The following is a 26,238-nucleotide window of genomic DNA, read 5'->3' as shown; positions in this document are numbered from 1 at the left end:
GTTTACTTAAGGAGCATTGACTTTCCCCCCACAGTCTTGGGCTTTTCTTCCTCTCAGCCTTCAGATTCTCAACCCAATGTCACCATGGATTTGAGGTGGTGCTTTGAGGAGTCCACACTAGAATCTTGGGTATCCTATTAACAGATGCCACTCCTAATGGATCAGAATTCATGATTCTGGTTGGATTCCTCCTCCTTCCTGGTGACTTATGTTCTTCTTTTTTCTTTTTTTCTTTTGGAGAGAGGAATTAGAAAACACATACACTTGACACACACACTCTCTCTCCTCTTATTGCTATTCTTGTCTATCAGTCACCTATATCATGGCAAGTGAATGGATGCTGACTGTACAATTTTAAGATGCATTACAGAATGATGGCATATTTATATGTGTACTACATCTATATCTATAAGTTGTTCAATAGTTGTAACCCAGTTGGTGTTGTCTGGACTCAGAAGCTCAACATCAACACACCTAGTTTTAGAAGTGAAAAACATCCCAGAAGACAATCACTAACTTGTTTTATCTTCTTAGCAAGATAATTGCATGGACATGATTTTGAAGTCATTAGGAATCAAGCATGAAGATATTTGACTAAATGCAATTGTAACTTTTAGGGCAATTCTACTCTACATTTCCTCTCCATTGCTCCATTGATTGATTTTATTGGCTGCCCATCTTACCACAGGGTAACTCTAAAATAAGCAGTGATTTCTGACTGCTTTCCCTTTCACTGATGTTGAAATATGCAAAATAGACAAAGACCATTTTGAGCAAATCACTGCCCTCTCTCCAGCTCACCAATAGAATGTGCAATGTAATTCACAATTCCCTGTCTTGTGAAACTTCTTGCAAATCCTGTTGCAATAAAAGTCCTCTTATTCTCCACTGATGCACAGGAAATAAAACAAATTGTTAATATTCATGTATGTTTACAGAGTATAATGTATGCTTTCGTTTATTTCCAAAGGAAAAAAGTTCTTACTACAAAGAGACATATATGAAATAGTGAGGCCACAATTAATATAATACAATGTTGCCCAAATTTCCAAGTAGAATATGTTATAGGTGGCCAAATTTTGGGCATTGTGACAGAAATATCATTTGCCAGACTTTCACAAACCCATAGCCATCATGTTGCTGTTCCCTTCCGGTAAGCAACATTATGCAAAGTTAAGGAGCACATATTTAAAACATTTAAAGGAAAGAAAATATTCCTAAAACTAGTTTTTATCCACATTATTTGCTATATATCTCCATACTTTTCTATCTTTACAAACATTTCCTTTTGCCAAGAACTATACAAAGATGAGAAATTAACAGATTATGCAGTCATTTAAAAAAAAATTTATTTAACATTGTCATAATCTCTCTCTATAGCAATCTTTTCGTTTATATTCCTTAACACAAAGCAGCTCTTCTTTTTCACTGAGAATATATTTCTTGGAACTGGAGCATGGAAAGAATTTCATAAATACATGATGAGAAATATATTTGTATCTGCTATGTATTGTTTACGTATGAAAAAAAAAAACTTGAGAAAGAAGTAAAGACCAATCTGATATAAAGGGAAGGGCCTAGATTCATGGTCTAGAGTACAATATGGATAAAATAACTTGCAAAGAAAAGCTTTAATACAGTAGTCAAGAAGTTTTGGCATAAAGCTTTAGTATAGCAGTTAAATGTTCCCTTAAGCTTCTGGACTTGTATAGGTGATTGCATCTGAAATATCAGGGCTAGTTTGAGCTTTAGCAAAGTTGATGAAAACCTAAAATGAAAAAAAAACATATTACATGAAATTAAACACATTCTGTTTTTCAGAGAGTTTCTAAATGGATTTCTTATACCTACTATAAGTGTGAAATTCATGTTACGGTTGTGAAAATAAAACAGAGGCTTATCAAGAATGAAGAAATCTGCAGGTACTGCTAAGACACCTCTTATATGACAGCTCTTATTTTACCAAATTTGTAACATTCAACCTAAATGAATTTTAGACATTGGGTGGAAAGAATTTCAGACAAAGCCAATTAACTCATTTGCCTCTTGTTAGTATTAATAGCTGATTCCTATGTTAGGGGCTATATTACACCCAGAGATGGAGTGCATATGAAGTTGTATTTCAGCTCTGTCCTCCAAATGACTTTGGAGATTAAGATGAGGGTGCTTTTATTCGGAATTATTTCCCCAGAGATCAAGAGTGTTATTTACTAGGCTTATGGCTAAAATCTACCTTTTCTTCCAAGTCCATGTTCATTAGCAATACTGAATATATTAATATTCAGGTTGTAACGTTTAAAAGTTAATAAGTGTTTTATCTTGTAATAGCAATTTATTAAGATATTGCTATTTTGAAGATTCACTAAAGTGAGATAGAATACTTTAAAAGAAAAACAAATTAATTTGCTTTTTTATAAATTTTCAAGAAAATTTAGAAATGGACTTATAAGGCAGGAAACTTTAGTTATGTTACCATCAGTGTGTGAAATTTGGCATAAAATGCCCAGGAAATCTATAGAATGTCAAAAATGGGATGTCAAAGTATGAAATGCTTAATATTTCACACATTTCCTAGGCATTCTATGTAGTACCAAAAGGCACACTGGCAAAGTATAAAATACTCCCGCTAAAATGCCATTCTATCCTTCCTTGTTACAACAAGTAGGTTGGAATGGAATGGAATGGAATGGAATAGAATAGAATAGAATAGGAAGGGACCTTGGAGGTCTTCTAGTCCAGCCTCCCTATACCATTTCAGATAGGTGGCTGTCTAGTCTTTTCTTAAAACCTCCAGTGATGAAGCACCCACAACTTCTGATGACTAGTTGTTCCACTGATTAATTGTTCTCACTGTTAGGAAGTTTCTCCTTAATTCCAGGTTGCTTCACTCCTTGATTAGTTTCCAACCATTGTTTCTTGTCCTGCCCTCTGGTGCTTTGGAGAATAATTCTCTTCTTTGGGGCAGCCCCTCAAATATTGGAATATTGCTATCAAGTCACCCCACTTCTTTTCTCTAGACTAGCCAAATACAAATCCTGGAACCCTTCTTCATACATTTTAATCTCCAGGTCTTTGATCATCTTAGTTGCTCCTTTTTGAACTTTTTCCAAAGCCTCAACATCTTTTTTGGAGTGTGGTGGCCAAAATTGGTTGCAGTATTCCAGGCATGGCCTTACTAAGACTTTATAAAGTGGTACTAATACTTCATGTGATTTTGATTCTATGCCCCTCTTTATATAACCGAGGATTGTCTTAGCTTTTTTACCTGCGACCATACACTGCTGGCTCACATTCAATGATCATCTACTTTGACTCCAAGGTTCCTCTCACACTTAACTGTTTTTGAGCCAGGTCTCATCGAATATGTACTTATATCTTTGATTTTTTTTCCTCCCTAAATGTAAAACTTTTGCTTTCTCTCCATTAAAATTTATTTTTTTAGATAGGGCCCATAGTTCAAGGTTGTCAAGATCTTTTTGGATCCTGAGCTTGTCTTCTGGAGAGTTGGCTATTCCTGCCAGCTTAGTGTCATCTGCAAATTTGATGAGTTCCCCTTCTATTCTCTCATCTAAGTCATTTATGAAGATATTGAAAAGTATGGGGCCTAAGACAGAATCTTGTGGTACCCTGCTGCTTACTTCCCTCCGTGTACATGTAGTACCACTAAGGACTACTCGTTGAGTACAGTTTGTCAGCTTACTAAGAAGTAGGCTGTGGTCTACTTTGTCAAATGCCTTACTGAAATCCAAGTATACTATGTCCACAGATTTCGCTGGTCTGCTAATTTAGTTGCCTTATCAAAGAATGAAATAAGATTGGTTTGGCATGATCTGTTTTTAACAAACCTGTGCTGACTACTAGTTATAACTTTATTTCCTTCTAGTTGTTCGCAGAACTGTTTTTGGATTATCTTTTCCAGGATTTTTCCAGGTATTGATGTAGATTGATTGGTCTCTAGGTTCCTAGCTCAGCTTTTTCTTTCTTTCTTTAAGATGGGAACCACATCAGCTCTTTTTCAATCCTCAGGTACTTCCCTGGTGCTCCAGGATTTTTGAAAGATGTGGTACAATGGTTCTGAGATAGCACTCACCAACTCCTTCAGGAAGGCAAAAGGCACCAACCCCCACCCACCCCCCCCCCCCCCCCTTTTTCTTCTTTTTATTCTTCTTATATTTCCCCTCATCCCAACCCCACCAAACCATAAACCCCCAAACACCCAAAACCAAAAAAAAAAAAAAAAAAAAAAAAAAAAAAAAACCAAACTCTGGGATGTAATCTATCAGGTCCCAGTGATTTGTATTTGTCAAGATCACATAGGTGTCTCTTACCATTTTCTTGCTTATTTTAATTTTTATTTTCTACTCTGTCTTTTACAGTAGTCTTTTATTTTTTGAGTAGGTTTGGCTATAGTTTCTTTTTGCATGAAGACTGATGAAAAGAATGAGTTAAGCAGTTCTGCTTTCTCCCTACTGCCTGTTACTTCCTTGCCATCTTCTCTCTTTAGTGGACCAACTGTTTCCTGACTTTTTTCTTATTTTTAATATGTTGAAAGAAACTTTTTAAAATTGTCTTTGGCTTTTGTTGCAAGTTTTTGTTCATTCTGAGCCTTTGCTTTCCTGACTTCATCTTTACAGGTTCTGGCTATCTGCTGATATTCTGCCTTAGCTGTGTGTCCTTCTTTCCATTTTTTTGTACTTGTCCTTTTTGTCTTTCAGTTTATTAGAGAGATCTTTGTGCAGCCATGCTGGTTTCTTCTTGAATTTCTTATTTTTCTTTTTCAGTCGTATTGTGCTAGACAGGGCTTTTATGATCACATTTTTCAGAGTTTCTAACACTTCTTGAGTTGTTTTCCCCTTTAGAATTTTCATCTATGGAATCTTTCCTAGGCTTTTTCTGAGTACTTTGGTCCTTTGTTTTTTTCAGTAAGAAAGTTCTGTACTTCAGTTTGCTTTTCTTCTTTCATTTTCATATACATGTTTTCAATAAAGAGTTAGGGTTAGGCTAATTCTAACCCTGACTCTTTTCATGATTCTCTTTTCATATTTTACCTAAATAGGTCTTAACATTCTGCATAATGCCTAGGTATTATATATAATGCCAAAGAAAGCATATAACATATTAAAATAACACAGGCATTTCATACTTTGCCTAAAAATATCACACTCTATAGATTCCTAGGCATTCTATACAAGTCATGCTTTTCACATATTGCTGGTAACAGTTATTAAGTTATCTTGCCTCAAACTAGGAAAAAAGATCCAATGTCCAAGGAGTTGCAATCCAGAAACATGTGTTTCTTACAGTTTATTTCTATTGCATCAACAAAAAATGAGACAAATTTATTGCTTACCTCTTCCAGAGTTGTTTGACTCACAGAGAAGTGTTTAATTTCAAAAACTGCTTTGTTCATTTCTAGAAGTTGAAATATGTTTGCTACACCTCCGGCAGACACTGGGATATGATATTCCACCATGTTCAGTTGATGGTCCTGTATGAATAAGATTTAATGCAGACAAATGCAGATTTTTAAATCAAATACTGATGTCCATCTGACAACATATTTCCAATTTCCCAAAAAAAACCTATAAAACACACTGTGTACTTTAATTTTATAAACAAATGTGATAACATTTGGCTGATAATATTACCTTGTGAATGTTACAGTTAATTCAGGATGCTATAATTTCTATCAGAGCATTAATCAAGAATAATTTGGCCTCTTTTTAGTTTGTGGCTAGACAATAGGCACTCACATTATTACATTCTCTTCTATGAAAATATTCATTGCACTTTTTTGCACTTTAGCTTAGCCTTAATGATATAGCAATAGCACTTAGACTTATATACTGCTTTATAGTGCTTTACAGTCCTCTCTGGTTTACAGAGTCAGAATATTGCCACCAAGAATCTGGGTCCTCGAATTCTGCTGATTTAAGCGCATGAAAGAATATTTCATCATGTTAGAAATCTCCCTGCAGCCCAAAGAAATGTAACCAGATTTCTAAGTTGTTAATGTGACATTCAGGCATTTCACAGTATAGATACGTAAAAATATGTACCCTTAAGTATGTATTTGGAAAGTTTGTTTGTAAAAATAGAGTCAGCTTCTCAATGTTGTCTGCACTGTTATTCAAATGCATCTTCACAGTGAATCCTTTTCCAAATCTAGAGGAAAATATGAAAAGTATAACTTATTAGATTCAAAGTGTAATAAAAATTCTAGTAATCCCAAGCAGTACTTCTAGAAAACCAAATGAAGCATAATTTCTAGTACAACCAAACGCACATTAAGGATCTGGGTCAGCTTCAAATTTCAGAAGGTTCGAATGTTCTAAATGCTGCAGCATCAGTGGTTTGTATAGGTAGAGTTCCTATCTATGCTATGTCTTATGCTCATCCTTTGATATTTGAATGTGACAAATCTTGCTCTGAATATCTACGTTATGATAAAAAGATGTTATAGAATGCAATAACTTCATTATATCACCTTGGTTCACTTATCCACAAAGCTAAAACATTACTTGTTTGGTAATGTTTGTACCATTTCCTCCCTTAGAGCAAAAATTGCTCTAATACACTTTACTGCTTGCTCAATTAGGTGGCAAAGTAAAAGTTGTCACAAAAGAAATATTTTACCAACCTGCTTTTTATGTGCTGCAATGAACCCAAGCACTGGAAATGTCCATTTACCATGATAGCCAGGCGTGTGCAGAGAGCCTCACATTCTTCCATGCTGAAAACCAAAAGGAATTGCATTTTCAATTCCATTTCAACTAGAATGCCTGATGATTAGAACACATCTTGCTGTTTGCAATCTTCTCAAAAAATTCCCAACTTATATATCGATCAATAACCAGCAAGATGGGACTGACAAGTTTGCAAGATAGGTATACAATCCAGTTATGAGAAGCATTATTTTCTCATGGAGAAGATAGTAAGAATCACATTCCACAAGGTTTGGAAGAAGTATTGGAACTATTTGATAGGCTAATAAAATATTAAAAGGGAAATTCTCTTAGGATGAAAATACCAGAACTGGGTAGATGTTTACCTATAGATGTTTTCTATTAATTTAACAGCAATTACTCAAAATTAGTGGTCTTACTACTCAATAATGGAACCTATTGTCAACCATCCCACTGCATTAAAGAGCAAGAGAAACTCACATGACATTTTTTTTTTCTCCAAGAGTATAACTTTGCTGAAAAGCCATTATGGCTACAGAAGTAGAAAAGCCAGTTGTGACATTTTCATATGCAAACAACATAGGACATTTTTTCCCTCCCCCTGCCACCTGGACCTCCCATTGTCCATTGTCCACCAATCAGTTGCACTTGCTTTATTTTGGAAACAGCCTGTCTGTCTTGGATGTTCCTTGTGGTTTGGGTCTGTCTCATGCCTCCAGGTGGCACACTTGCATTCCAGAGGTCCCTCCCAAATCTCCCATACATTCCAATGCCTTCCCTCCACTATCCTGTTACTGTTGTCTGTTTGTGAGCAGGGATGTGTAGCGAGTCAACCATGGCACCTCTTTTCAAGGTAGGTTCCCCTGCCAGATGTGTTTAAGTACAGACTAATCCAAATGGGATCATTTTGGATTCTTGCATAAATAGGGAGTTGGACTCATCTAAATGGTTCATTCTCTGTGATTCTAGTCTCATGCTGCAACTGTTTTTTTGAACTTGGCACATTTGGTTTATCGCAGTTTTGCTGGGTAGAGTCCATTAAAGAGCAAGGGTACCATACATCTATACTGCACTTGGCCAAACAATGACTCTGCTGTGCATCAGTTATATGGATCTAGGAATGGAGTTGAATGGATTTTAAAGAAAAGAATAGTCTTCCCATCTTCTATTGTGATGAAGATCAATTAGCTAGATCAGATAATGAATTCTTTCTATCCAAAGGCATTAAACAACAAAATATACAACTTCATGATAAAGCTTTTTTGAAGACAAGGGGGCTATTCATTAATTAATTAATGTTAATCTACCACATAGGTTCAATCATATTTTTTTTTACCTTTTTCTGCATGCAATTTTATAAAGACTATCTCTTTGTTCTTTCTGAGGATCCATAGGATCCATTGGATTTCAAAGTTGGAAGGTTCAATTTATTTGGTAGAGACCAGTGGTGGGATTCAAATATTTTTACGACCGGTTCTGTGAGCGTGGCTTGGTGGGCGTGGCAGGGGAAGGATACTGAAAAATCTCCAGTCAGGGGTGGAATTTGCCGGTTCTCTGAACTACTCAAAATTTCTGCTACCGGTTCTCCAGAACTGGTCAGAACCTGCTGAATACCCACCTCTGGTAGAGACATTCTGAGTTCAATTTATTTAGTAGAGACATTCACTCAGAAGAACTGCAGAGTGGGGCAGCCAAGCCTTCCTTCACTTCAGCCTAGCCTTTGGCTTATCCCAGAGAGAAACTTCGTTACAGCATTTGAGGTCAAGGACTTCAGTCCATTCAATGTTCTGTGATCCCAAGTATGCAGAGGCCTATCAAAATTCTCTGAGTTAGACTCGCCATTACAATTGTAAGGAGACTGATGGATTTAAAAAAAAGCTGAACTAATATCCTCAAACACATTGCCTTCTTTGAACTTTTGCACCATAACCTTAAATTGCTTAATTCCCACTTGGAAATGAAGACAGTTGAAGACATTCCTTTCCAGATTTTATTACTTTCTCCACTTTGGCTGCAGTATTCAATGAGTAGTCCTTAATGGTACTACATCAGGGGTGGGATGCTACCAGTTCTGCCCCACAGCTTACCCTCCATGTAGATATAGTACAGGGTGGGATTCAATCAGTGTTTCTGCTGGTACAGTGACTACGTTTTGCTGCGCGTGCGTGTAAAAAATCTTAACCTGTGCCGCCCGGAAAGCTGAAAAGCGCTATGCGCAGATGCACAACGTTTGAAAAGCCTCTTTTTTCCTGCTTTTTCAACCTCAGCTGTGCCGCACAAAGCAGCTGAGGTTGAAAAAGCAGGAAATAAAGGACAGGTAAGAGCCCGGGCGGGCAGGTGGACCATACAGCAGCAAACACAGAACTGGTTCAATGTCTGCTGCTCTTCAGAGCTACCGGTTCTATAGAGCTGGGCAGAACTGGTAGCATCCCACCCCTGATGTAGTAATTTTGTTGTGACTTTCCTTGGATATTAGTTTCCATAGTAGATATACACATTAAATGTTAAAGAAAGTAGCAATTATTCTAAATATAAGCCATAATATTTATATTGAACTGGGTAATCAGGCATCAAGAAGAGAAAGTTAGCTATTTCATAGGCTATTTATCAAAAGTATACATTTTAAATCTGTTTTCTTGGTAGTCATAGCTTTAAATCATAGCTTTAAATGGGATTTAAAACTATGTATAGCTTTAATGCCATAATCACTAACACTTAATAACATACTTGTGTCTCAGACTTGGCACAAATATGTAAGCTGAAATTGCACAGAAGTTATATTTACTGCAGAATACAGGAGTCAAGTTCTAAATATATGTTAATCTCAGCTTTTAAATCCTAGGCTTTCCTCCTGCCTTTTTAAGTCAATAGCTCTTTGTCCATTGTTTTCCCAGTCTTGAGAGTTAGAGGTGTCTCATTGAGAAATCCTTGAGGTTGAGAAATCCTTGAGAAAAAGAGAAGCTTATAATTACTTGACAAACATTCCAGAGCAGACATGGCATTCAGCAGGTTCTGACTGTTCTGGAGAATGGTAGTGGAAATTTTGAGTAGTTCAAAGAACCAGCAAAGATTTTACAGTATCCTTCCCCTGCCACACCCACCAAGCCACGCCCACAGAACCGGTAGTAAAAAAAATTGAATCCCACCACTGGTCTCTACCAAATAAATTGAACCTTCCAACTTTGAAATCCAATGGATCCTATGGATCTTCAAAAGGAACAAAGAGACAGTCTTTATAAAATTGCATGCAAAAAAAAGGGTGATGAGTATATTTGAGAGTATCCATGTTAAGAGAAACTAAAAAAAAAAAAAGATGTATTAGTTTAAAGAAATATTTGGAGTTTTAAAAAGGATGTATATAAGAAGAAAAAAATTATTCTATGAGGATAATTTGGAGGGAGTAATCTAAATTTAATGGTGAGCTTTATGCAATGTTAAGAGGAAGTTTAAAAAAGATGTATTCGAAAGTTTTGATTAAAGAAAGGTTTTAAAGAAAGGTTTAGTGCTTTAAAATGGATGAAAAAAAGTATTTTTTCCTTTAAGGTTAAAGAATCTGAAAGAATACAGTGAATTTTGTTAATATAAATGGTGATAGTTTACAAAGATTATTAAGTACAAATAAAAATACATATTATTTCCACAGCAAGGAATATAAAGCAGAAATGGTTAAATTGATTGTTTTATTCAAAGAATATATTTAATTATGTTATTCATTTGAATATCACTTCTGGATTTTTTGCTTGTGATGAAAAAAAAGGAAACTCTGACCTTATTTTTGCTGATTAGATAGATTTGTTGTTATGGTTACCTATATACTAATGGGTAAAAGTAAAAAGTTAAGGCTGGAATATTGTTATCTTGTACTGTACTAAAAAGAGTCAGAAGTCAATTGCTTTTTTTCTTTCTTCCCTTGTAACTCATATTTTCTTTCCCCCTCTCTTTTTCCTTCCCTTAATTTCCTATTTTAATTTTTAGCTGTATTTTATATATTGACACTAAAGTCATTAAATGAGAGAGTTGGTGTTATTGTTAAGTGCTATTGCTATTATGCCTCAAATAACATATTATACCTGTGTGAAGTAAGTATCACTGAACACTGGTTCTGCACTTCCTCCGTGATGATTTTCCATAAATGCCTCTTTGCATTAGGATCCATACCAGAACTTGGCTCATCCTAAAATCAAAACATTTGACAACAAATATTACAAGTTAAGAAAAACATTTTTTTAACATTTGTAAAAGCACTACTAGCTTTCCTGTTAGCTCCTCCCACATTTTTACTGAACATGATTTTAAAGGTTTACAGCATAATTCCCACTATATTATGGTAAACAGTGAAATTCTTCACTTGCTTGTGAATAAGGCCATCTTCCTATTGAGTAAAGCTTCATTGTTAAGCAACAAAAATGATATCGCACAAAATAAATAAATAAAAAATAGTTCTTAGCTAGGAAAGGTGAGCTTCTGATTTAATTATGGATGAGCTGAATCCGTTATATCTGAAATCTAACTGGTTATTTTTATATTTTTCTTTTATTGATTGAAAACAAAGAAAATAAGAATGAAGTTTCCTCCTTTTCTGAATTCTCCTCAAAAACTCAGGAACCTGTCATTACCCTACTGTAGTTTCAAATACATGTATGGTGCTGTGAGGCTAGAGATCATACCATATATACAAGCACTTGTTATTTATGGGAGTATGTTATAGATATTGTAGTATAACATAAACATAAAAGATAGCAACCAAAGTTGATACTATACTAATATAGACGAACACTATATAGAAGCCTGATGATGGCAGATGAGATTCTGCCGAAACGTTGCTACAACTTTAAAAGCACAACTATAATGACGTGGGAAAATACCCGAACAAAGCTGAATACCATACATATACTAATATACTATATATATACCTTTTTATACTAAACCCTCTGAATATGCTTTGAAAGTTCTCCCCACACACCAGAACAGGTGTGGGAAATGGACAGCATACCAAAGAGAGAAGGAATCCATTATGCCAACAAGCTTATCCGCTGCCTAACAAGTAATAGGATGAAAAATATGTCATGTGCATATTTCTCTTTTATCACTCAGTGTGATGTGTTCCCTATTTAAATATACAGACTGAAAGGAAACAACGTATACTATTAAAATGCAGAATTACTGGATAAAAAATGCTTGTGTGATTTCAGTATTGCTGCAGGCATGGAATACCTATGAGTAAGGTGAGTGATACAGAAAGCCATTTCAAGATATAGATCTTGAGATTTTTGTTATATTTTTGCATTTAGTTTGCATTGCCTATCTATTGTTAATGCACCAATGTTTGCTAATCTAAATACTGTGGTTGTCCATAACTTTGATGTACTCAGGAGAGGGGATTGAAACAACCTGGATGAATGTAGGAGTTTCTAGGAAGGGGTGGGATCCACAATTTCATCTAAATAAGAGCAATCCCTGGAGATTCAACATAGATCTTTGTATTAACCTTGGGTAGTATAGAAGATTCAGGGTTTATATCAAAAACAGCAGTAAAATAATGATGTCAAAAAACCTTAATGGCAAACCTGAAGTCAATGCTAACCATATGAAATTAATATTGCACTTAATATTATAAATGAGATCAGGCTTGAAAGTAAATGTAGTAATACAAATACATAAAAATGGAAAGCTGTGATAGATATAAAATATTTGCTGATAGTTTTCAAATAGAGAAATTATGGTCTGATAGCCCAGGGGTCCCCAACCGCCGGTCCGCGGACCGGTACCGGGTCATGAACAAGCCTTACCCGGCCGCTGGTTGCTGGGCGCCGCCATCTTTTTGGTAAAAAAGCAATTTTTAAAAAGATGGCGGCGCCAGCGGGTGAGCTTTTCTGGGTAGAAAGCCATTTCTACCCGAAAAAGCTCACCAGAAGCGCTGCGCCGCCATATTTGACGAAAAATCACTTCCGTGACGTAACCGGAAGTGATTTTTCGTCAAAAAGATGGCGGCGCCAGCTGACGCTGAACAACGCTGGCGCCAGCTGACGCCGGAACCGGGTCGCAGCGCCGAAAAGGTTGGGGATCCCTGTAGATAGCCAGAAAGGAGGCTAAATGCTCCCTAGGAAAGCAATTGCTCCCTAATTCATTACAGAAACTTTCCCCACTGACACTTGGTTCAGGTCCTTTTCTAATTACTGTTCTACTATTATATGGCACTCCTTTCTCATTAATTTATTTACAATATGTTTTTTGACTATGGTAAGTGCTCATTTCCACATTGTTGTCTTGTATGCCAACATAAAACATAGAGTTGCTTTGTGAGATGAGCAATCTCTACATCTGATAAATAAATAAAAATAAAAAAACATTGACAGCATAATTTTGTTTTATTGGCTCAAACTGTGAGATAGGTAGCATATAAATTTGATAAATAAAACTATACTGCTCCCATTACCAGTCTGTATCCTATCTGTATTGCCTCTTTTATAATCCTATTGAATCAAGTTGTCCTGATTGGTGAGCATGCCCTTCATTATAAGTAGTGTGATTGGCTGTATTCTCTGGTTTTGCTCCCATTTTACTATTGGGGACAATAAATTAATATGAGCTCAAGACACAGGAACAAAACAGGGCAGAAATAGCATCAGAGTACAGAGAGGTCCTATTCTATCCTTGTGGAACTACCTAGATTCAATATATTAGAATAACTGTACAAGTAGTTCAGTAGCTAATGGGTCACCACATGATCTGGCTTCTGGAGAATGGGGAGAAGTGACTGAAACCAATCAACAAACAAAAGGTCTTCTTCTACTTGGAGGTCTTCCATTATTATCCAGACCTTGCAATGAGAAAAAGTGAGGCTTCTTATTTGAAGGCTGAAGAGAAACTAGTTTCAAAAATGCTGAGTGAAGGAGTGAAGGTGACAGTTATGGGAAGAACTTGATAACCCTTTTGACAAGAGAGTAAAGTAAAGATAACCCTTTTGACAAGGGAGTAAAGTAACCCACCACAAGTAGGTTCATAATCTACTTGCCTCCAAAATCATGGGTAGCAAAATGTTACAGATTATACACACCTTGCAGTTGTGGTGGAAAATATAAGCTTAATAGTTTATTTTGTAAAACTGCTAAGCAAATGTGGCAACATGTTTATTCAAAATTGTGCAATCTGATATTAGCACAACTGAGAAAGTCCAGAAATATTTCACAAGAAGAGTTCTCCACTCCTCTACTCGTTGTAGAATACCTAATGCCACCAGACTTGAAATTCTAGAACTAGAAAACCTTGAATTACGCCGTCTTCGGTCTGATTTAAGCATGGTATATAAAATCATACATTGCAATGTCCTACCTGTCAATGAATACTTCAGCTTCAACCATAACAACACAAGAGCACACAATAGATACAAACTCAAAGTTAACCGCACCAAACTTGATTGCAGGAAATACGACTTCAGCAATAGAGTGGTCAATGTCTGGAATACTCTACCTGACTCTGTGGTTTCTTCCCCAAACCCCAAAAATGTTAACCTTAGACTGTCTACTATTGACCTCACCCCTTTCCTAAGAGGTCTGTAGGGGGCGTGCATAAGCGCACCAACGTGCCTACCGTCCCTGTCCTATTGTTTCTCTTATTCTTCTTTTATTTTTCTTATATGTACCCATTTCATGTATTCACAACTATGTATACACTTATACTTATTATCTTGTAAACAATTGGCAAATCAAATAAATAAATAAAAATAAATAAATAAATATTGTCAGAACATATGGACTAGATCCATATCTCTCTCGACTATGAAAAGAAAATTTAAAATTAAATCAGAAGCATGGAAATCATGGAAGCATGATTTAATTTAAATGAAATGAAATTAAATTAAACAAAAGGAAACTAAATACTTGCTTATCCCTATAACCTTTGAGTATTAAATAGAGGATACTTTAGAAAATAAAGTAAAAAAGAAAAGAAAACTGTGTTGTAAAGCAAGACTACTTTGCAAGACTATGACACAGAGAATATGAAAAAGCATAATAATTCCTCACAAAATAAAGTTTGTATTTCATACCAATAGCAAAACTGATGGTTTCCCCAGAAGGGCTAGAGCAGTCGATAACTTTCTGTTGGTGCCATAGCTGCACATAGAAGCAATTCTACTTCGGTAAGGCATGAGATTAAGTCGATAAAGAAGGTGAAATACAATCTGTGGGGAAAAGAGATTCAGAAAAATGATCATTCTTCAACATGAATTTATACATTCAGATCAAAATGGCTTCCTGCCTAAGAGACAAATTGAGAATGATCTTAAACACATTGGAATATTATGAAGCACATCCTGGAAAACAAATGGCGTTGATTTTTCTGGATGTGCAGAAAGCATTTGACAATGTAAACTGGCAATTTATGTTGTTACAACTAAAAATTATGGATTTTAGGGAGAGATTTATTAACATGATTAAGGCAATATATAACAAGCAAATGGAAAAGGTTAAGGTTAGGGTTACTGCCTCCGTGGGTCTCTTCGCTACTCCTTTTAGTTATTCTTTTTGGAAATCCGGGCTGGCTGAAGAACGAGAGCCAGCTGTGGCGGAGGTTTTCCTTTGGGCGACCCTCCTCCTCCTTCCCCTCCTTCACCTCTTGTGACCCCCTGGCTGGCTGTGGTGGGGATGGGAGGGTGCGCACACATGGGGAGATGCTCCTCAAGCTGCATTTTGGCACTCGCCAGAGCCTTAGTGCAGGAACAAAATGGCACTTTACCTGCCTTCATGCCATATTGCGCATAAGGCAGCCTTCACCTCCTGCTGCTTCAAGTTGGAGCTTGCGCCCTCCGCGCTCAGCTGAAGAGCTGCGGAGGGGGGAACATGGCTGGAGCTTTAGTGCAGGAGCAAAGCAGCCTTGTACAGCCTCCTTCATGAAGCCTCCTTCATGAAGGAGAAGGAAGGGGAGGAGGGTCAGCCTGGATTTCCAAAAAGAAATAAAAGGAATAGCGAAGAGCCCCAAGGAGAGCTTGCTGGCTTGGCGCAGCCACGGCTTTCAGAGAGAGAGAAAGAGAGAGACAGAGAGAGAGAGAGACAGAGAGAGACAGTGAGAGACATACACACTCTGAGACATAGAGAGAGAGAGGCACAGAAACAGAGATACAGAGAGGGGAAAGAGAGAGACATAGAGATACACACACAGAGAGTGATACACGGAGAGAGAGGGAGAGAGAGGGGAAGATAGGGAGAGGAAGAGAGAGAGATACAAAGAGGGGGGAGAGATGAGAGGGGGAGAGAGAGGATAAGAGAGGGAGAGGGACAGAGTGGGGGAGAGATAGAGAGGGGGAGAGGAGGGGAAGAAAGGGGGAGGGGGAAAGAGAAGGGGAGAGAGATATACAGAGAGAGGGGAAGAGAGTGGGAGAGGGACACAGAGGTACAGAGAGGTACAGAGAGATATACAGAGAAGTGGGAGAGAAAGAGACAGAGAGAGAGAAGGGTTTTGTGGCTGGGTAGATGTGGCTAGGGGATCTGGGTGGGAGTGAGTGACATCAAGTTGGCCACGCCCACCCAGGTTTAGTGGCTCCTGGTGTGTTTTATTTCTGTGAGAAACTGGTCCAAATGGCTCTTTGAGAATTTAAAGTTGCAGCCCCCTGGGCTAGCTGTAAAAACAGGAGCTAGATACAGGGAAATAGATGGATAGGATCAGTGATATAAGAAAGGTATGATGAATTTGTTACGTAAATATTATTATTATTATTATTATTATTATTATTATTATTATTATTATTATTATTATTGATACTACTATAATTAACATCAATGTAATGAATATTATTGTAAACATTTTGATTATTATATACTAAAAATATTTGTACCCAGACAACACACTGTTCAACTGAAATTGGAATGCTATAAAAATAAAAACTTGAAATGAAAAAAGAAGGATTTGACTTTCACATAACCTAGAACAGGGATGTCAAACTCGATTTCATTGAGGGCCACATCAGGGTTGTATTTGACCTCAGGTGGGCCCGGATGGGCATGGCCAGCATGGCATCACTCATGTTGGGGGCGCCTGTGGTGGCCAAGTGCTCAGCCAACAAAAATGGGCTCCCAAGCACCATTTTTGGCTGCAACAGCCTCCTGCAACCCACTGTCAGCGAAAATGGAGCTCCGTTTTCACTGGCAGAGGCACTGTGGGCTGGTCCTTCACTGTTTTCAGGGTGTCCCCGTGGGCCAGATCTAAGCATCCCGTGGGCCAGATCCAGCCCCCAGGCCTTGAATTTGACACCCCTGACCTATTAAAAGTTACATAGTCTAGAATAAGTTACAAGTGGTGAAGAGAGCCCTAATGTTAACTTTGTCAATGCTGATCATTTCCATGAAAAATGAAATTCATCCTCCACGATGACGAGAGTAGGCCCTTTGGAAAAAAAAATGATAGTCAACGATTAAGCATAAGCAGCCAAATTCTAGCCTCTGCTTCCATCAAAGCAGCTTCCAAATGCAGCTGAAACCTGATATGTTCTTGAAAATTCATCCTGAACAAACCCTAATAATTAAAATGAAGAAAGAGACAAATCGAACCCATTGAGAAGTTGCATTAAGTAGTCAGGAAGCTTTCAGTCCAAAATATGTATTTAGCTACACATAGCTTCTTAAAAGCAAAACTCCCGCATTACTTGGTAGTTTCCCAGCAAACTTCTGATATTTCTACTTAATCTGAATTTTACATACCCCTTTAATATCTTCCTCTGGGATGCTATGTAATCGTGCATAGTAATACATGTGTTCTTCAACAGTCAGCAAATCATCAAGAGCATCTTCTTGAGGACAGTATCCAAATTGTGAACGGTGTGCATCATCAATTTCATTTAAGGATCTGAGTTGCAAAAATTCTTTTTGTTAAGTCTGGAATGATTCTTAAAAGTGCTTAAAAGTTAACATAGCAAGAAGCCATGTGAAATACTTGAACAAACATGTGCAGTAGAAAGAGAAAACGTCCCTGACATTGCTGTCTCATTGTATCTGTCTTCTATACATCTGAGATTGCATTTGGATAAAGCCACATTTATGGATAATCTCCTATTTACTGTATAAAGCATGAATTTATGTTGGCTTCAATCAACGTATTGCATGAGTTTTGATCATTTTGATCATTTTAATCACAGTCTGTAAAATGCCAGTCTTCTTACTGGGTTTTATTGGGGGGTGGTCTAAGGCCACATTTTGATGTCTGTTTAGCATTTCCATTTTAAGGCCTCATTCTCAAGAGTGGCATAAGAACACCAGGGAAGTCACTTGCGGCTAAGCATTTCTCACATAATTATTCAGCTGAGGTGGGAGACAGGCAACTGTGATTTGTAGTTCTTGTGAATTTATTAAATTTATTAAAAACAATATTGTTGAATGAATTACTTAGAAATGCTATAATTTAACAAAACTTTGATTTAAGCTTCACATGGCCTCAATCACTTATACTATGGCTAAAAATGCATTACAGAAATGAGTGTCACTAAAGTAATAGAAAATTCTATTTGGATTTCTTTTTAACATAAATTATTTTGTTCCATTTTGGATTTATTTTCTCAGCTAAGTTGCTCCACTTTTTTGTGGGGAATGAATCCATCCTTCATACCCAGTTTCATCTTGCATCAGTAGCCTTCCATCAGTTGGACCAATGTCGCCTGTCAACATTTTAAAAATGGTGGTTTTCCCAGCCCCATTCACACCAAGCAAGCCAAAGCACTGGAGGAAGAAAGATCACATGATTTTTAATCCATTTGTAGTTTCCTTGACTTAAAATAGATTCAAAAAACAAATATTCTTTCATATTATCCATAATGTTTGCAATTTTAATAAAAGAAGATGTTTAAAACAAACAAAATAGAAAGCCCAGGAGATATCGAAAACAGCATGTTTATATGCATTCATAACTTAAATAGTTAGCAAAATATCAGTTTCAAAGGGGGGGGGGCAGCAGAAACATTCAGATGAATGTTTCATCTTTTTTGCAATCCTCCCATCTAATCTCTGAAATGATTGTGTTCTATGCTGGATCAGCCTCCCTGATACAGAGTAAGATATATGCCTAGCAGATTTTGATTCACATGAAACATGTGCAAAGTATTATTTAAATGGTTACATTTATATATTTTTGCTACTGCTAACATAAGGAGGGCAAAAAGAGAAATGAGCAGGCGGTATATGCCTGATATGTCCAGATTAATGCCTGAAGATGCCTCTTAAACTGTGCACAATTTTTTGTAAGTAACTACAGACATACTAAGAGAGTTTACCTCTGATAATTTCCACTTTCCACTTTTGGTTTAACAACTTACCTCTCCTGCTGGGATTCCAATGTTGACATTTCTTACTGCTACAACCCTTCTGTAGGGAAGATGGTAGATTTTGGAAAGATTCTGGAGCTGCAACACATCACAATCTGACAAGCCCAGTGTCACTCGCTCTCTTTCTGCTCGGACATCTTTGTCTTCCTCCCCAACAATGTCTTCAAGGTAGAGTGGAGACTTACCATGCAATTTATTAAATAAGAATCTGTCAAAAATTAAAATCAATCATATTAGTATTATCTTATTTTTAAATGTTGTTTTATGAAATATTTTTGTGGATACAATGAGTTTTTTGCAGAAGCTTTTTAAAAATTCAATTATTCAGTACCAATCAATATACAGAATGGAATGGAATGGAATGAAAATACAAATACAAATAACAGACTAGACTAGAATATTTTTATTGGCCAAGGGTGAGTGGACACACAAGCAATTCGTCTCTGGTGTTTCATAAGCTCTCAGTATACATAGAAGCAACAAAGCTACAAAGCACAAATCATAAGATACAATCATAAATATAAGATACAACAAACAAAGTGATAGTCGTATCAATAGGAGTAGATAATAGGAAAGATGAGAAGGATAATAGTAATACAGTCCTACTACATGCTTAGTTATCCTTAGGCAGTGCTATGGGAATTATGCGTTTAGCAGAGTGATGACATGGGGGGAACAACTGTCTTTGTGTCTAGTTCTTTTGGCATGCAATGCCCTTTAGTGGTGTCCTGAAGGGAAAAGTTGAAACAGTTGAAACAGGATGTAAGTTGAAACAGTTGAAACAGGATGTAAGGAGTCTGTAGATATTTTCTCAGCCCTCTTTCTGGCTTGTGCAGTATAAGGATCTTCAATGGAAGGCAGGCTGGTTGCAGTTGTTTTTTCTGCAGTCCTAACTATCTGTTGAAGTCTGTACCTGTCTTGTTTAGTTGCTGTACCAAACCAGACAGTTATAGAAAGTACAAAATACAGACTCAATAATTCCTGTGTAGAATTGTGTCAGCAGCTCCTTGAGCAATCTGAGCTTTCTGAGTTGGCACAGAAAGAACATTCTTTGTTGTGCCTTTTTAATGACGGTTCTAATGTCAGGTGTCCATTTCAAGTCCTGGGAGATTATAGAACCCAGAAACTTGAAGGTCTCTAGTGTTGATACTGTGTTGTCTAATATTGGAAGAGGTGGTAGAATAGGAGAGCTCCTTCTAAAATCTACTATCATTTCTACAGTTTTAAGTGTGTTCAGTTACAAATTGTTCTGGCTGCACCCCAGGGCCAGTTGTTCAACCTCCTGTCTTTATGCAGATTCATCATCATCTTGAATTAGACCAATGATTGTTGTATCATCTACCAATTTCAGTACTTTAACAGACGGATCCTTTGAGATGCAGTCGTGGGTATAGAGACAAAAGAGTAATGGAGAGACCACACAGCCCTGGGGGACAGCTATGCTAATTGAACAGGTATTCAATGTGATTTACCTAGCTTCACCTGCTGCTTCCTATCTGTTAGAAAGTTTATAATCCATAAATGTTATGGATTTTATTATTACGTATTTCAGGAAGTTTCTCAAGTCTGAAGCAGTTTGGTGTAGCAGTTAAAGCAGGGGTATCAAACTTGCACTGTCACAGTGTTGTCATGTGACATATTGCAACTTTCCCCCGCTTTTACTAAACCAGCACATAACACATCCAGCCTGCCAGCTGCGAGTTTTTAAAAGCCCTGAGTTAAAGTATCAGGCTAGAAACCAGGACCCCATGAGTTCTAGTCCTACCCTAGGCATGAGGTTAATTGGGTGGCCCTGCATTACTTTCTCTCAGCCCTAGGAAGGGAACAAGGGCAAACCACATCTGAAAAAAATCTTCCCAAGAAAACTGCAGAGATTTCTCCTAGCAGTCTCAAAGAATTGGACACATGTAAATGGAAGACAAAAAGACTATTGCAATTATAGACATAGTTCAATCAAAATAATTCCGTTGATTTAAGTGGGAAACCCATGCTTCTCTTTTGAAAATTATGAGAGCCAGTTTGATCTGGTGCGGGAGACCCTGAATTGAAGTCAAAAGAGTCATCAAACTATATGTTCCAACAACAACTCCAAAAACAAAACAAAAAGCAGATTACCCATATCAATAAGGAAACTTCAATCCAAAAAGAGATCACTATGGCGGAAAAACAAATCTGGTCACGTTGCTAATTTCAAAAACCGATACAAAAATTTATGCCACCAGATAAAGACCGAATGCACCAATTATCACATTAAACAAGAGGAAAACCTTCTAAGCACCAATTCCACCTGTGCTTTTTACAATTTTGTAAACAACAAACTAAAAGACTCAAGGTCCATCCCTCCTTGATAGGACCCGATGGTAAAGACTGCAGCGACGACACCATTAAAGCCAACATCTTTAACACATTCTTCGGCTCAGTGTTTGTAAACAGTAATGGATCATGCCCAATGTTTCCTAGCCGTACCACAGATAACAACAATGATCTAATACATATCGATTTTACAGTAGACAACGTCGAAAAGCACTACGCAACCTAAAACCATCTCTATCTATTGGACCGGATGGAATATGTGCCTACTTCTTAAGAAAGCTATCCACTGCCATAGCCAAACCTCTAAGCATAATCTTTGAAAAATCTTTCAGGACCAGCTCCTTACCTAACCTATGGTTACAAGCCACAGTCATCCCCATCTTCAAAAAGGGAGACCCAAGCCTAGTTGAAAATTACAGACCAATCTCCTTATGCTGCGTCACCTGTAAAGTCATGGAATCAATTATTAACCAATCCATCATCCTCCATTTAGAGACAAACAACCTACTCTCCAATAAACAATTTGGTTTCAGAAAAAAACTATCCTGTAATCTGCAACTCTTACACTGCAAAAACATATGGACTACACAACTCAACCAGGGCAAAGCAATAGACGCAATCTACATAGACTTCTGTAAAGCCTTTGATTCAGTGGTACACGACAAACTACTCCTAAAAATAAAATCTTATGGTATCTCTGGACAACTAAATAACTGGATAGAAGCATTCCTGTCAAACAGACAACAAATGGTCAAAATCGGGAACGCCCTATCAAATCCAGTACCTGTCAATAGTGGTGTTCCCCAAGGCAGTGTTCTAGGACCAACTCTCTTCATAATCTACATAAACGACCTTTGTGATCATATCAAGAGCAATTGCGTTCTCTTCGCTGATGATGTAAAGCTGTTCAATACCACAGACAATACTACTACCCTTCAAAAAGACCTAGACTATGTATCTGAATGGTCTAACATATGGCAACTTCAAATCTCAACAAATAAATGCTCTGTCTTACATATTGGTAAAAAAATCAGAAAATAAAATACAAACTGAATAGTCAAGATCTTGTTGACCCAAGCTCTGTAAAGGACCTGGGAATACTCACCTCTAACGATCTAAGTGCTAGAGCCCACTGCAACTACATAGCCAAAAAGGCATTAAGAGTTGTTAACCTAATCCTACGTTGCTTTTTCTCTGGTAATATCTCACTACTAACCAGAGCATACAAAACATTTGCTAGACCAATACTGGAATACAGTTCATCAGTCTGGAATCCTTATTACGTATGTGATATTAGCACAATTGAGAAAGTCCAGAAATATTTCACAAGAAGAGTTCTCCACTCTTCTACTCGTTGTAGAATACCTTATGCCACCAGACTCGAAATTCTAAAACTAGAAAACCTTGAATTACGCCGTCTTCGGTCCGACTTAAGCATGGTATATAAAATCATACATTGCAATGTCCTACCTGTCAATGAATACTTCAGCTTTAACCATAACAACACAAGAGCACACAACAGATACAAACTCAAAGTAAACCGCACCAAACTTGATTGCAGGAAATACGACTTCAGCAATAGAGTGGTCAATGTCTGGAATACTCTACCCGACTCTGTAGTCTCTTCCCCAAACCCCAAAACTTTAACCTTAGACTGTCTACTATTGACCTCACCCCTTTCCTAAGAGGTCTGTAGGGGGCGTGCATAAGTGCACCATCGTGCCTACCGTCCCTGTCCTATTGTTTCTCTTATTCTTTTATTTTTCTTATATGTACCCATTTCATATATTAACAACTATGTATACACTTGTACTTATTATCTTGTAAACAATTGACAAATCAAATAAATAAAATAAATAAATAAAGTTCTGCCTTAACCATGAAAGCCAGCAGGGTGATTTTAGGCCAGTCACTTTATTGCAGCCCTACCCACTTCTCAGGATTGTTGCTGTGAGGAAAATAAGGAGTAGGAAGGCATGTTGAATATATTCACCCCTTTGAGTTATTTGTAAAAAATAATAAAGGTGAGGTACAAGCAAAGAAACAAACATATTGCTGCGTTTTGTTTAACTTCAGCTAAGGTGTGATCTAAACTCATATAGCCTACAGCCTTGGAATTCCCCTGTAATTTCCCATCCTAATAATCTGACCGTTTATAGTATCTGGGTTCAAGTGAGAGAAATCAGATGCTTCCATCTATTGCTGAAACTTGGTAAGGCCTATGCTTAGACTGAATATTATGAGGATTATTCTAATCTGCACTCAGATGAGATTAAATTAAAACACAACAACTATTTGTTTAAACTGCTTTGTGGATCAAGAGCTGTGATGAATTTCTCTCTTATTTCTGGCATTTTAGCACTGTAATAAAGCAACTCCTTAATCACATATATTTGATGCAGAAAGGAGAGATTGTAGCCCCTTCATTGCAAAATGGGCCAACATAAACTTGACAGTTCCTGTTACTACATAATCTTAATTTAATAAAAAGCCTAACCAGTTTAATTTAACAAAGCTTTTTATAAAGTCCTGTTAAAACAATAAATTACAGCAAGTTTATATTCTGCAACTTACTTTTTGTCAATTCCTTGTTTTATTTGCAATTTTAGAATTTCCACATACATATATGGTTACTTACTGTAATATTTTATGCCACATTTTCTGAATTGTTCCATCATCAAGCAAGAGGCGGACTGTAAAAAACAGAGTTCCTTGAATGAACATCGCAAGCAGTTTGGATGTTGTCCTGTCCAATTCAAATGTTTTATCAGGGTAAATTACTCCATAGGCTTTCAAAAAACCCATCAGGGCATGATACTGAGATAATTCGATTAACCCATAACCAAAACAGAATTGTGGGAATATCAGGAAAATATGTCTCAATGTTTCAGCAAGATCATGCAGGGCCTGAAAGAAATAAAAAATCTTTGGTCATTGTACTTTTGTAGTTACAAAATTACCTTATCATTAAAAAAAAAAAAACCTTCATAACAGATTGTGTTATAGCATATTGCTGACTCATATTTATCCTTTTCATGTAAATCATTAGCAAGTCACATATAGGGTATACCTGGTCATCTCTGTCAGTTCCATTTAGTCTGATGTTTCTTAAAGATTGAAACAAAACACATTACTTAAGAAGGAATCTGACCAAGATAGAACTGTTGGTTCCTTGGATTTTTAAACTTTATTTTTCTTGATATATATTTATTTAATTTAATATTGCTGCCTATTCACCCATGGCGACGTGAGGTGGCTTACACAATGTAAAACCATATTTAAAACAAAAAATAAAAATAAAAAGTAAGAAACAATAAAAACTAACAAAAAGAATCAAATAAATTAATAAAGTACAATAGAACAAAATCTGGGGGGGGGGGAGAGAAATCACCCCCCAACTTCCACCACCCCGCCCCGACGACAGCAGATCACACTACCCATTTGATGGGCTCCATTCCACTCTGGGTTCACCAGGCCCACTGGCAAAACCAGGTGTTCACATAGTCATATGTGAAGCTATATTTATTTAAAACCGTTTTCATGCAAATCATTATCAAGCTAAATAAGGAGTAACTTTTATTTCTGTCCTCTGGGATATTAATATTGGTATTCTACCCTATTTTATATAATCTGGAACATTAATGAAAAATCTGATTACATGTTGGTGACATGTTTTCAAGCTTATTACCTTATCAGTAGCTTTTTCTTGGGAAAGTAAAAAAATAACTGAATGGGAGATGATTGTGTTGACACCAAAGAATAAATTGATGCAGACATAAACAATAAAGGCCATCCCAGTTTCCTTGAAGATTCCAGCCAGCAAGTACATCCATGAAAATGTTGAATATCTGCAGATCATTAAAAACCACAGGCAGAATAAAGCAAGCAATCCAGATAGCAAAGTATTTAATTGTCTTCTAGTCCAATTTGACTGTGAACTATTTTATTTTGGAGCTAATTTAATTGCCAAGGATCTACATTAATTCTGACAACCATATTATATTATTTTATTCATTTATTTGTACCTTCCTACTCCTTCCTACTCAGATACATATGCAAGGCAATGTATACTTATTATTCAAGACAAAAACTAAACATTTGCTACTCTCTCTATAATTTTCTTTGAACTTGTGACTTCTTTGGTGTTCCTATACCTTTTCTTGATCACAATATTAACAAGGATTGTCAGCATATTTTCTTCAACATCCAAGTTTAGCTTTCAGCTGTTATATTTCTCAGTGATCTCCCATCCAGTAATATACATTCTGAACCAATCAGAATAGTGCTGGAAGGGACCTTGGAGGTCTTCTAGTCTAACCCCCTGTTCAAGCAAGAGACACTATACAAGGGGTGTCAAACTCAATTTCAATTTCATCAGGGCTATGGTTGACCTCAGAGGGCCAGAAGAGCATGGCTGAATGTGTGGGTGTGGCCAATTGGGTAGGTGTGGCCAGCTTGATGCCACTCACTGGGCATGGCGGACTGGGTGGCCGTGGCCAGATTGATGCCACTCCCCAAACTGCTGGCATATTTTCTTTTTGCAATGGGTAGACCAGGCCAAAGCCACATTGACCCGATGTTTCCTCTTTGCATTGGGTAGACCGGGCCGAAGCAATGTGGGCTGGCCTCTTACATTTTCCAGGATGGCTCCATGGGCCAGATCCGATCACATTGTGTTTGAAACCCCTGCACTATATCATTTCAGATAGCTGGCTGTCCAGTCTTTTCTTCTGTCTAGTAAGTCCATAGTTTGTAATTTTTTTATTCTTTGTTTGTTTTGCATCCATTTTATTATGAAACTTTTTATTTGTTCCATCTCCATGTTCTATCTGAACAACAGTGTATACAGTTGCCTTAGTATGCCATCTTGATTCTGTACAAGCATTTCAAATCCTGACATTTTTCTCAGAGGCCCTCCATTATTTCTGAGAT

General features: G+C 37.0%; 1 protein-coding gene across 1 annotated transcript in view; it reads right to left on the bottom strand.

Annotated features, from left to right (window-relative positions):
* Positions 1 to 1,347: 1,347 nt before the first annotated feature.
* The window catches only part of ABCA12 (ATP binding cassette subfamily A member 12), a 144,821-nt gene continuing 119,930 nt past the window's right edge, over positions 1,348 to 26,238 (bottom strand). Inside the window, exons 44-54 of the mRNA XM_087949413.1 lie at positions 24,995 to 25,154; positions 23,945 to 24,213; positions 18,985 to 19,201; positions 18,282 to 18,391; positions 17,381 to 17,525; positions 14,734 to 14,868; positions 10,757 to 10,860; positions 6,641 to 6,733; positions 6,060 to 6,165; positions 5,351 to 5,488; positions 1,348 to 1,768 (exon numbers count right to left, since the gene is read on the bottom strand). Of these exons, the coding sequence (XP_087805539.1) occupies positions 1,691 to 1,768; positions 5,351 to 5,488; positions 6,060 to 6,165; positions 6,641 to 6,733; positions 10,757 to 10,860; positions 14,734 to 14,868; positions 17,381 to 17,525; positions 18,282 to 18,391; positions 18,985 to 19,201; positions 23,945 to 24,213; positions 24,995 to 25,154 (1,555 nt within the window). The 3' untranslated portion in view covers positions 1,348 to 1,690. The remainder of the gene's footprint in view (positions 1,769 to 5,350; positions 5,489 to 6,059; positions 6,166 to 6,640; positions 6,734 to 10,756; positions 10,861 to 14,733; positions 14,869 to 17,380; positions 17,526 to 18,281; positions 18,392 to 18,984; positions 19,202 to 23,944; positions 24,214 to 24,994; positions 25,155 to 26,238) is intronic.

The sequence above is a fragment of the Notechis scutatus genome, chromosome 1 (assembly GCF_049901735.1).
Source record: "Notechis scutatus isolate UNSWTSFEM ecotype Mainland chromosome 1, rNotScu1.2, whole genome shotgun sequence".
In the NCBI taxonomy this organism is placed as follows: domain Eukaryota; kingdom Metazoa; phylum Chordata; class Lepidosauria; order Squamata; family Elapidae; genus Notechis; species Notechis scutatus.
This window is presented reverse-complemented; position numbering and strand designations above follow the sequence as displayed.